The sequence below is a fragment of the Podarcis cretensis genome, assembly GCF_951804945.1.
Source record: "Podarcis cretensis genome assembly, chromosome: 2".
In the NCBI taxonomy this organism is placed as follows: Eukaryota; Metazoa; Chordata; class Lepidosauria; order Squamata; family Lacertidae; genus Podarcis; species Podarcis cretensis.
The window spans coordinates 59,064,926-59,078,610 of record NC_137171.1 but is presented as its reverse complement, the minus strand read 5'-3'; the positions used below and the strand labels follow the sequence as shown (position 1 = coordinate 59,078,610).

Below are 13,685 nucleotides of genomic sequence, written 5' to 3'. Positions count from 1 at the left end.
CACCTTAAAATCAGCGAAATATAGTCTCGCTGCTGGGAGGTTAACAGAAGCATGCAAGACTCTGAAATACTCTGTTGTGAATGGAGGAAGCACCTTTCAGGAAGGTGAGAACAAGCGTAGGATTGCAGAAACAACAAATAAGGCCAAGATTCTCTACTCACATTTCCAGGCTGTTTTTCAAGTATGACCAGCCAATGAAAATAAGTATATTATGATGCAGTTCATTACCTTATTGTATACATTAAACCACTCAGGGTGGTGATTCATCTTCTCGGCCTGAAGAGCAACACGAGTCATAAAGCCAAAAGCCTGTGTTAAGAAGAAGAAAAATATTTAAAGGTATTATATGCTTTGTTGATGTTTCCCTCCTTATGGGAAAACTTAAAAACAAAACAACAACAACCCTGCATTAAAAAAACAGTTGTAAAAATAGCCTTGCTGGATCAGGCCAGTGGTCCATCTTGTCCAGCATCCTGTTCTCACAGTGGCCAACCAGATGCCAGTGGAGTGGGAAACCCAAAGTTATGACCTGAGTACAACAACATTCTTCTGTCCTGCGGTTTCCAGCATACTGCCTCCGACTGTGGAGCCACTGTGGATGATAGGCACGGATAGCCTTATTCTCCATGAGTGTGTCTAATCTTCTTTTAAAGCCATCCAGGTTGGTGACCATCACTGTCTCCTGCGGAAATGGGCCTGCATAGTTTAACTGTGCACTGAATGAAGAAATCTTTTATTTTACCGGTCCTGAATCTCCACTGGATCTCCACAATCCACTTTTCCCCATGTCATGCATAATTTTATACACTCCTATCATGTCTACTCTCTTTTTTTTAACATACATATGCCACTTTTAACTTGTGCAAGAATAGTAGAAGGGAAGGGCAATGACAAAACAAGGAAGATGCTGAGAAAAGGCCTGCAGTGGTTCCAATGCAAACAAAACCCAGCATAACTTCACTTGAGGAATAGAAGTGTTAGCTAAGAATTAATTCTCAATGGCCATACAATATCTGACGGTGAGGTGGAAAAACATATCAAGCCCATCCATATAATAATAAAAAATTTCTCAAGTTGCATCCAACATTAGTTATACTTAGAGTAAACCCATTGAAACTAATGGACATGATTAGCTTAAGACCATTAATTTCAATGAGTTTACACTGAGTATGACTAACATTGAACATAGGAAATATACTTTAGGGGTTGCATTCAAAGTGCTTCAAATGGATTGTGTTGTAGATAATGAAATTCTTTTGCACATAGAACAACTTCTGCAAGAGCAATGGAACTTTGCCATCCAATCTGCTCTGGGGGATCCGCCCAACCCTCTGGAGAATATTTGAGAACGGTTGGAGGGGGCATGCGGGGGGAGGGAGGGGAAATTTCATTTTATGTGTGCAGTGATTTGGTTTGATACGTTACCTCAGCGATTCTTACAAAAGCTCTATAAAAGTAGAGCATTACTACTACTACTACTACTACTACTACTACTGTTGCTGGTAGCAGGGAAACGAAGACAATATTATTTGGCTTATTGACCACCTAGTGAGTTTGTGGCTGTTGTGAGATTCGAGTCAGATGCTTCCACATACAAACTCTTATCTGCTAGGCTATACCAGCTTGGCTTTGTGTGAATCTAACACTGTAACTTGACTGAAGTCAAAAGTACTACTAATAATCTAGTGTAAAGATTATTTTAAAATAAATTTATCTATGATGTATTAAATATGTTCTTTAAAAATATATCTTTATAAATTTACTATCTAACCATAAATCTAATTGAAATCTCATTACAAAAGGGCCTGCATAGAAATATGTTCAATCCTACAGCAGCAATTTTGAACGAACATATAATCAAGAAACAGCATAATGGCTGGTAATAGTTCCAGTATTTTTTTTTCCTCCGCCACTGGTGACTGAATGAAGTATGGCTTTGCAAACCATTTTGTCAGCAAGATGAATGCAGTCATTACAATCAGGGCAAATTATTCCAATGAAGTTTTTCATTTACAAATCACCAAACTGTCAGCAATTGAAACGGTCAGGAGCGTTCCAATACGGGTTTCCTTGACAGTCTTGTTTCGTCGCAGCCTCAACCTATCCATGTTTACCCGAATTAATCGCCACTCAGTTCTACAGGACGTTTTCTAGTAAACTTGAACAGAAGTGCAGTCTTTATTTCACTTGCACTAAATGGTAATGTTTTCAAAACTTTGTAAAAAGCAGTTTTGAAACCTTTGTGAATAATGTAAGCGCTCAACAGTAATTTATGCAAAAGGCTTCCATAACTATGTTTAAATACCAACTGTACAAGTAATTTAATTTAATATTTGCTTTCTTCAACATATGGCTGGCTGTTGTATATGGTCAACTTCCTATGTTTTTATAAGCAGGCCAGGGCAAGCAAATCAGAGGGTAAATGTTAGTTGGTAGCCATCCCGTAGGGAATAATTCAGCCATTAGAATGCAGGCTAAACTTCACCGGACATAATCTAGGGAAAGTTAAGCACAGGCAAGTCTCATTCAAATAAAAAAAAGTAATATTAATCAACTTGAAGTGCATTTGTAAGACCTCTTGGGCTTCAAAGGTTACATGGCACATTTTAAGTAAATAAATGATTTGTTCCTCTTGTAAGGACTGTTGATTTGCACATATGTAGTGTGGAATATTGGAGTCTTCTGATCAGGTTTACATGGACATGCAAGAGGCACAAATCTTGGTTACAGTCCATTTTAAACACGTACAGCCATCCCCCTATTGCATACATTTTGTACCATGAAAATGAGAAGCAGGTCTGTTGAAGTAATTTCAGCAGAGCAATCTCCATTAAGCCCCCTAAATACTTCCCTTGCTAATTAAATGAAATTAGAACTTTATTGTTTATGGATCACCTTTTGTATCTGTAGGCCTGTAACCTTCCTTTTATAAAATACAATTGGCAGTGGAGGGAGAAGCTATTTAGGATTGATTATATATGAAAACATTATTACATAATCAGTTTGGACATTTCTTCACGTCTTGAAACATAATCAGTAATTGGGTGTAATTGGTGATCAAGGAAACTATCTGGTGATCAATTAAAGTAATTACCAGATTCCGGCATCACGGCCAATCTTAATTTGAGCTGGAGTCTGCACTTCTTCAACTTTAATTTAAAAGAATGAATATTATTAAGCAGTCTGCGAGCCAAGATCATGGTCAAGCATACGTGATATGGCAGTAGTGTCAGATTCGTTTTGGTGAGTTTTGTTTGCCAGCAAGCCGCTTCATGTTGGAAAGTGTTTTGTTTATTCTGAAAAATACCACCATGGCCTTGACCTTCATTCCAGCACCATAAGTATTCTAGTTTACCACAATGGGAGTATTTTCATATCCGGATTTTTAAATCATTCATCAGTTTTAAAAAGCAACTCAGTGGAAAACAAAAATTAGCACTGTGATTCTTTTAATAATGAGAGCCCTTTTAAGGCCAAGGTGTCTCCTTATCCCACTGATTGAAAGTGAAAAATAAACCCTGAAAAGGTTTGTTAGGGATGAAAGGCAATATAAAAATAGTTTAAAAAAAAATAAATAAGGAAGGAAGGAAGGAACCAAGCTAAAACTTCCTAAAAAATAGGTAAAATGAAGCCAAGGTAGAAACATTTGAGCAAACTACTCATACACATCACAAGCCTTGGGCCAGGAAGACTAGAAGTGTGCAGAATCATGCAGGCTCATGTCATCCATGAGGTAAGTGGGAAAAGCCATGAAAGGTCATTGGCTTCTACTATGATCTGGCACTTGCTAGGATGAAGAAGAGGTTGTGTGTGTGTGTGTTTAATTTATGAATTGTTTCCCAAAGCAATATACAATAGTCCAGGATTTCAACTCCACACCTTATCAACAGAACTGACCCAAAGGATAAAGAGGAGAGGGAGAAAAGTTCTTGTCTCTCTCAGTAAATGCACACAATGCCTTTCTAAGGAAGCCAATATGAGATATGTTCAGATACAAATGTCTGATATGTCTGATTTTTCACAGAGAATTTCTCATCATCCTCAACATGATCCAACTAGGTTTTTTTTAGTTGCAACTCCAGGAAACAATGACACATTACACAAAACCGTATTTTTTTATATAGCATATGCAGTGCACAATCCCTAAACATCAGTAGACCTGATACCTGAATGGGGTTAGCATATTCATTCATTCATTTATATTTAGGAAATTGATGTCCACTGCTTATTAATGTAATTAAGTGGTGTAACAAACATTGCAGCCTACATTACAATTCCTCCCTCCTTCCCATATCACAACTGGGTGCCACTTCTTTATTCCTGAAGAGGGTTAGATACTTGTTTATCAGAAAGCAGCTTTGAGAAGCCCTTGTGCCTTGAAAAGTCTGATAAATAAATAGCCAGTTCCAAAGGTTTCATCACACTCCAACATCATACTTCTGATCATGATAACAACAGTGATTTGGCTAGAATTATTCTAAAGTGTTTTTAAAGCACAAGCACAAAAATACAGGCATTAAAATGTTCTATCACATCTTTAAGAAGCAAAAAAAAAAAAAAATTAAGTAAGCAGCTAGAAATGCATCCTTAAAAACCATAAGCAATAGTCTGCATTTACAAAAAGATGGCCTTGATAATCTAGTATTCCCAATAAAACTGAGCTGAAACTTCTCTGAAATGACAGCAAATTCCTCTGTTATGGGCAAATACAGGTAGTTCCATAAATGTGGGATCCTAAACATGTTGTGTTGAACTCAACAGGACTTGCTTTCTCATAATGAACATACTCTAAGAAAAACAATCGGGGATGCCAGAAAACTGTTTTTATATGGGCCAGATATATGAAACATACAACATCCATATGCTGTGGCAATGTTTTTATGCAATCTGCATTTGATGACATCATTGTGATAAATCTGTCCAAACAGAAATAAATGAAAGGACATTTTGTGCTACTTTCTTTGCGCTCAAAATCACCGAATATCTATCAGAGGAGGACACTGTGTCTGGGGTAATTTGCTATTACTCACTCATAGATCAGGAAAGAAAACTATTTCAAGACTTTTAAAAACTCAATGACTCCAAAGATGCTAGCAGAAAAACCTCTTCCAACCTAACAGAAGACAAGTCATTCTGCACAAAATTGTCACAAGGTTTTTCTCAAGGCCTTCTATAGCTCACTATATTTTATATATTACAGCCTACACCTCCCCTATTAACCATGTTTCTCATACTGTAATGCAATTCACCAGGACATTGTGGTAGTATACTACAAGTCATACTCCTCTAGCTTGCAGAACAACTCTTATGCATTTTCTCCATCCACCTGGTTCTTGGGATCCAAGCCAATGATTTTGGAAAATGTTTATAAAACTTATTAAGCAATTTATCCAAGCAATGTAAGGTGCTATGGGTTGTTTGGATTATTTTTACATGCAAACTCAGTTTGTTTCACTCCAAGCAGTGAGATAAAGCCAAGGTTTGTTATTGGCTTAACACTCATGGTTTATTTGGAGAAGGCAAATCATGAGCCCTGAATCACCGTTACTTTGCTCCAGGTAAGAGAAATGAAGTGGATGTGATTTTCTATCTATGCACCAGCACACTTCCTCATTCATCTTTTGCCCTAGTTTGGGTGCAAGCAAGGGCAATATTGACACATAAGTCCACCACAGCCTTTCGTATTGCTCACATACATTACGAAGCTTGATAAGCATTTCTTGACATGTAGGTAGATTACCCTTCCAACTCTGCAACTCTATGATCCTATGTTTGCTTTTATGTCATAAAACGATTTCTGCAGCACACATCCTATAACATTACTGCAGCAAACCATTATTCTGGTCCCATTTTGCAACACATATGCATACTATTCACTTCTAAGGATTCATACAATTTCTTTGGGAAATGGAACAAAATTACTGAAGGCCATGCTATGTTTAGAAAGCTATACACTTCCTAATTATCTTTTACTTAGCTTTGACTAGCTTCATAATATCCTCTTCTTGTGCCAGTGACAATTACTATGTCCAACACACACAGCCAAAATCAATACGACAGTTTTTTAAGTAACTGGGTATAAAATGGATCGGGAATAGATGTGTTATATAGGTCTCCATTCTAGTTTCTACAAATAATTTATCAGCAAATCCAAGTTACGTGCTTCAGTGCCACTCATCAACATTGCACGCCACTTCCTACATATAGGAACTCCTTGCTGGATCTGAACAAATGACCAGCTAAACCAGCATTTTGTTCTGAACAGTGGCCAACCAAATATTTATCACAATCAGGGCATGAAGGCACTAGAGCCAGTGTGGTGTAGTGGTTAAGAGCGGTAGTCTCGTAATCTGGGGAACCGGGTTCGAGTCTCCACTCCTCCACATGCAGCTGCTGGGTGACCTTGGGCCAGTCACACTTCTCTCTGAAGTCTCTCAGCCTCACTCACCTCACAGAGTGTTTGTTGTGGGGGAGGAAGGGAAAGGAGAATGTTAGCCGCTTTGAGACTCCTTAAAGGGAGTGAAAGGCGGGATATCAAATCCAAACTACTACTACTACTACTACTAGAGTTGTCTATCCACAAACAGAGGATGTGAGCGGATTTCATGCAAACTGTACACTGTTTAATCCTTGGGTTTCCTTTTTCAGGTATCAGATCCATCATACCAAGAAAGTTTCATCACAATGAAGATGGATCCGAAATTTGTTTAAACGAACTATGATATACTGACATTTCCTAAAAATTACACTCAGTTATGATTAATTCCTCTTTTCTCCGCAAATGACTCCTACTGGGTTACCTTGGTTTACATTTATATACACAGAGTTGATTCTGTATATAACATCATATTTGGAGAGACATGCTGCCTGCTTGCCCTAGTAACACTGAAGAAAGAGGGAAACTGCAATAGTCTGGACAACCAGCCTCCTCTAGGAGCCTACCACACATCCTAGGAGGAGGTGGGGGGGGGGCGTCAGGGCATTCATGAAGATAAAAATCAGAATGTTTGCACTTCTGAAAAATACAAAAGTACAGTTATAGCTGTATGGCATCAACATGCAACTTTCACTTCATTTGCACACTAATTCATGTTGGGCTCCAAATTTAGATTCTTCCAGTAGGGCAAAAAACAAAAAACAAGGCATGCAACACTGGAACCTACATAACTTCTGGTATCTGCCTCATCACAACTTATTCATATAAAACAGAGACTTTGTTCTTTTTATGCTCAAGGGCAGGTTAGAGACCAGTGTTCAGAGACTGAGCTCTACACCTCAACTCTGTATTTTTCTAAGAAAATTAGAAGAACTTTAAAGAAAATATATGGGACTTTGCCCTTTTTACTAGGATTGTAGACTGCTCCATAGCTTCCACACTTGTTTACAATTATGCTGGTGAAGAAACTAGCTAGCCAGCTCTATATCAAACATTTTGACAGCAAAAGCACAAACACTGATCTATTTTAAGTAGTTTGCCACTCTGTGTAATCTTGTAAAAGCCATTCTTGCCTTTGATATTTAGACTGTTTACACTAAGTATGTTATTCAAACAATGTTTTACATATTAACAAATAATGTGAACAAAACTTCACGTTATAGCAAATTCTTTAACAACTGTCCTGCCAAAATGCTGTGATTTTCCTATAAAATTATTCCTATTTGTTGATCTTACATTGGATGAAACATACTGTAACAATCTTCATAATTTATGTCCTGTTGGGACACCATGATTTAAAGTAACATAATACAGACCAGCACCACTGCTAATCTAAACCACCTGACCAGATAAACAACAGCTTCCCCCTCTCTCTTCACTGAGGGCATTTCTGTTTATTGTCATATGATTTGCTAATTTTCAGGACATGAAGAATAAATTCAGCCAAATCGAGCTGTGGGTAAAAGTAATGGCCAGTTACACAGTATTTTCACATGCAGGTATTAGCACAACGTCAAGAGCTGGAAGAGTGGGTAGGAGATATATAGAGAAAAGATTAGTTTAAATCAGTACACTTTAATTCTTAAGTAGTTTTGGAAGCTATGTATTTCCCACATAAATAGAGGTAAAGACTAGGTCCAGCAGCAAGCAAAGGAGTGGGAGAAACTGGTCAGAAAACAGGTGGAAATGTATTATTTACACACCACTGATATTAAGTAGGTGTGCAAATGAGCGGCCCTTATACTCTGTTACAGTAGTGAGGAACTAAGAGTTAAAGAATATTTTACCATTATGTTTTTTATTACTGTGTCCTATCTTGGAGGTCTTTTCATGTCAATTCTCTTATTGATAAAGAAATAACTAGCAACTTCGATTCTCTTATTGATAAAGAAATAACTAGCAAGAATTAAGCCCACACTTAATTCCACAGGTGAACCCTGATTTCCACTGACTAAAGATGCATTCACTTCTTACATAACTATGCAAATGCCCAGCTTTGAGGTGTTTTACACAATCAAGCGGTGTATTAAATTTTGTGAAATAAATGAAGTAAGTAACAATAAACAAAATAAGTAACAATAAATTTACATTCAAAAGCAACTTGCAATTATAAAGCATGAACAAAATTCAGCTAAGAGGCAAACTTGGATTCTATAGCCAGGATCCAATGAACCATGCAACAGAGCCCAGAGGGTCTCAAATTTGTTTGTCTCAAACAACATTCCTTCCCCACACCCTGTCCAATGCCAAAAGACAAACTGCCTTTGATCTGAAGGGAATTTTTAAAAAACCATTTTGATATAGCATGAAGGTCAGCTGTTTGGGAGGGTGGGATTGAAAGTTCCATGCACAAGCTTTTAAGTGAGCAGAAAGTAGCTATTTGGACCCTCGCCCACATTTCTAGCAAAGAGACTCAGAAATCATGCTAAACAGGTAGGAGCCTTGATCGTTAAACATACTGCACAGATGCTGCTTTATAAAGCCATATTTTGGGGGGGGGTTATATTTCTTCATAACATAACACAAGTTTTTACAGCATTCTCCAGCTTCACAAAAAGGTTTGAAAGTGATGTTTTTCTTTTTATTGCTTTTTATTTGTAGTATTGTCAAAAAAAGTGTGTCGAAGGAAACAGCAAAGAAGAAAGGATGTAAGATGTTCCATGTGTTACCACAGGGTAAATATCACTTACCAGCTGACATCCCACTACCATCTCCTTTCCCCAGGTTAGTTATCATGCTTTGTGCTCAATAAGCAGCGGGGTGGGAGAAAAGATGTCACTTGTATTAGGAAATATGCCTGTGTGGTCATGGAGTGTTTTGTTCTTTGTTTTAAGTAAATGGACTTCCAGCACTCAGCCAAAATATTCTGTTATTCTATAAGCTCTAGCAGCAAAACACCTGCTAAAGCAATCATTGGCTTTAAATAATAAAGTCTCTGTGTACAATTCAAAAGGACAGAAAGTTCATTTGTTCAAACACACTCAAAGTGCTACCTTATTGCACCTCTCAAAGAAAACTAGACATTTCAGGCCCTTCTTAAAGTCGTTCTGATTAGAATATGTACTTTTAAACTGTCAGCTCACGTGATTTTTATTCACCTGCAATTTCTGAATATTACACAGCAAACTTCACAGCTGTGTCAAGCAGAGCATGTCTGAAATTGTAAACTCAAGGAAAAGTGCAGTAAGATTATAAACCCAAGCATCTTGCTCACAGAAATGCCCCTTCCCCACAAAGGAGGGCATGAAAGCACAATGGTGTATGGCAAGGAAGATCCTAAAACAAGAAAGAAGTATCCACACAGAAATCCATGCATTTATGAGCAAAAAAATCCAAAGAGGGTGGGAGAAGTACGGGATGTGTATGTTCCCCTTTTCCTTTGCTCTGCCAGAATTAGGACAGTAACACAGGAACCTTACACCGAGCCAACCAATTGGTCCATCTAGCTCAATATTGTCTACAGCGACTGGCAGTGGCTGCAGGGTTTCAACAGGGGACATTCACAGTCCTACCTGGAGACTTTCTCCATGCAAAATAGATTATTTGCCTCTGAGTTACGGCCCTTCCCCAGAAGAGTGGGAGATGTGTAGGGTACAATTCTCTTTCTTTTTTGTCCTGTTCAAGCTTAAAAGAAAAATGGGAGGGGGATTTTCCTAACCTTTATTGTAAAGTGAGGGCTGGCGCAGCTCCTACTCTATTCAGGGGTCAACCAGTTTCTCCCAACACACTGGCAGGCCTCCTTGTGGCCCACACTGATGGAGGAGCACCAACTGCAGAACTTTATCCATCCTCACAGAGCAGGCACAGGGAGTCAGATCCTCCTCTACAAGGCCTCTGTCCCTGCCCTTGGAGAAGAGAGATCCAAAAAACCCCTCCGAGGTTAAACATATTTCCTTACATAGAAGCCTCCTGTCCTGCTGCCACTGCCGCCAGACAATTTTGGGAGAGTAGAAGGGAGTGTTAGGGCAGGGCTCTGGAGCCCACAGTGGGAGGTTCCAAGCAGCTCACAGGTGGCCTCACTGAGCTCCTAATGGCAATTCTGGGTCTCTGAAAGAAACAAAGCAAGGCCAATTTCAAATCGAAAGGAGTTCTCCCATTACTAAATAAATGGTTTTTTAAAAAAATTAGTAGCACTGACAGCATATGCAAAGGAAGGTAAGAGCCCAATGCCTGGTCTCCTACTGGTTTACAGCTCACAAATATCACAAAGTAATATTTTCTTTTTACTTAAAATCAAGGACAAAAAAAAAAGAATATGCATGGCTAAAAAATTGCCTTGGAAATCATTACTCTAAACACTAATAAATAAATGACCATTATCTGACCAATTTATTCATCTGCTTTCCAACATAAATCAACGTCAATGAAACAGCATTATCATTTATACTTTAAAACTAATTTGAAATTGACAGTAATATTATATAAAGCAACAGTTAGTGTCAGACTTAAAGCCTACCTCAACTTTCGATCTGGTTCAGAGGCATCCTGAGGAGTACAGGACTACAAGGGAGAACTGTAGGATACCTGCCGGTATGGACCCCCCTCATACACAAGCCCACTCTGGCCCAGATCCTCCAGACAATCCATTCAGAATTACATAGAAGAAGAAGCCTAGATGGCAGCATCCCCTGCTGAGAAGTATGGAGGTGTGTCACTCCCGTACCAGAGATAGCATAAATCTGGCACACTGGCCCTTGGGAGCTGCATGTAAATGTTCATGGCAATTAGCACTAGATTCATTTGAGAGTGTAGAATCCTCCAGACTCTCTGTGCCAAATGCAAATCCCAAAGACTGGTTTGTGAACAATGTTTTTAATGTCTGTGCACAAATGACAATTTTCCATATTTTATGTCTTAATATAAAGGAGACTTTGGATCCAAGCTAAAATAAGGAAGAAGGAAACGTGAAAATTATACCTAGCCAGCTTTCATTATGCAGTTTCCTTTTTATGAGAGAGAGGTTTAAATTGTTTAATGGAATTTTTTTATACGCTGAACATACCAAGGCCTATCTTCTGCTTTTAGCACTTAAAACAATATGTTGTGTGTGTGTGTATGTAAGAAAAGGCATGCTGGATTATAAAATTGTTATTAAGGGTTAGGTAAAATGTCTGAATTATACCAAAAGAATGGCAACGAAGAAGCCTGCTTTGATTTTATTATGGTTGCAAATTTCAATGGGTTTGATTAGTCAACTAAATCATTAGACTATAATCCTATACTCACTTATCTTGAAGTAAGTTCAGAGGGACTTACTTCTGTGTAGACATGGCTAGGATTGCACTGCTAATCAAGTTCCCTGCCCCTGAATTGTGACCCTTAAAAAGTACCATGTATTCCACCATGTTGCAGCATTTCTTCTTTGTCCTTTCTGATGAAAAGGAAAGTAAAGATGACAGTCTCTACCTAAAAGCCAGCAGTTAGTTTGAACTTGCTTGTACTTAAGAGAAACTGCTTTTTTTTAAGGAATCTCAAAAAAACATCTTCCTTGAGATTCTGCAACATACATGCTTACTGAAATGCAATAAATTGATAGATAAATCCTTTATACACACACACACAAAATGGTATGTGTAATATAAATCCAGAAGATGGTCCTTTGCATGAAGAATCTACTCTAATTCAATTCTAGTTCTTCTACTGCCATCTTCATCAAGAAAATAAAACCAAATCACAAGAAAATAATCCCTACCTTCCCTTTTACAATTCAAAATACTGTATTACAAGAAACTTTCGTCAATCAACAATGTCAGAGTTTGCTAAACACAAAAATCAAGTTAATGTAGGTTCACCAACACCTTGTAAGATCTAGATGCAACAATAAAACTCTGAATTGAAATTCTCAGTTTCTAAAGGGGGGGAATCACCTGTACATCTAGAATTTTAGACACATTCACGCTACTTTAATGTACTGACCAGTTAACTTTCTTGGCCCAGCCAGAACAAAATTCCAAAACAGCGCAAGCAGAGGAAAAAACTAAAAATAGAGCCCCAACAAGTCAGGCTGATTTACAGCTTTATGAAAAGACAAAATGAAAAACTGTACTTGATCCCAACTGATAAACTGTGGAGCTGCCAGTGGTTTTTCAGAGCAGATGTAACATTTTAGCAAATGTGATTGTTTGTGAAAGAAATAATTCTGATCAAAAACGAAATTGCAGCCAGCACAAGCTCTGCACTTTGTCATTGTAATCCACTCTGACAGGAAGCAGTAAGTGGAGATTCCTACTGTGAAAGGAGCAGATGTGAAAGGTCAGCCTTGGCCTGGAACTTCAAAACCGTTAACGTGTAAAACAGTGTGCATTAAAGCCTGAAACAGCTAACCACTGGATTAACGGATGTCCGCTAAGTGGGTTTGATGTTCTTTTGGCAAGTAATGGTTAATTTTTAAAATAGGTATAATTGTAGTTTTTCTCTCCCACCCCCTTTATACCTTTTTACCAGCCAGAGTCAATTTTAATTACAGAGTATAATTTTTTTTAATGCTTTTAGAAAGAACGAAAAGAACACACAATTTTTATGAACTTGTTCACGGCCGCAATTTCAAAGTAGGTGAAGGCTGTTAAAGAGATTTGGATAGATGTAACCTCTGCACTAAATATTACATCCAAGACACCAAATATTTATCCAAAAGTGTTCATGAAATCTACAAGACAAAATGTTTATTAACATTTTAAAAATGAATATCCAGTGGAGATCTTGTTGGAAGACAGAGGCGATGCAAAGCTAAAGACTTGCACAACTGAAACAAAGCAGCTGAAAACAATACATGGTGCAGATTGAATGAATAGTGATGGGTTTTTCAGACATGGCAGAACTCCAAATTTTAGTTAATCAAGCCATCTTACAAGTATTCGGCAGCTCAAATTAAGAATAAATAGCTGCCTTCCTTCTGCAGTTGACCCAACCATATGTTCCTCTCCTTTTGAACGTAATGAGGAATCATGAATTCACAAAGCTAGTAACTATGTGAAACTTCTGGATTTCGTACAGCTAATCTTGTGGCCCTGTTATCCACTGAAAGATGGGCTATAAAATAAATGTCTATGTTAAAACCAGAACATTTAATTCATTATCTATAAATACATCTCTTTTCATCCTTTCAAATTAGCTGACAAAGACAATTGCCACTATGGCTTGAGATATCTAGTGGTGTTTTTATCCTCTTTCCTTCAAACAACCATAAAGTTTCAAAATCAGCAGGAGACACGAGGTGAGGGCTGCTATTCAGTTAATTTTTGTTTCTTAC

At 37.9% G+C, this 13,685-nt stretch overlaps 1 protein-coding gene across 1 annotated transcript in view; it reads right to left on the bottom strand.

Moving 5' to 3' along the window:
- PCBD2 (pterin-4 alpha-carbinolamine dehydratase 2) overlaps positions 1-13,685 on the bottom strand; it is a 33,518-nt gene that overhangs the window by 2,686 nt on the left and 17,147 nt on the right. Inside the window, exon 3 of the mRNA XM_079968169.1 lies at positions 229-309. Coding sequence (XP_079824295.1) covers positions 229-309 — 81 coding nt within the window. The remainder of the gene's footprint in view (positions 1-228; positions 310-13,685) is intronic.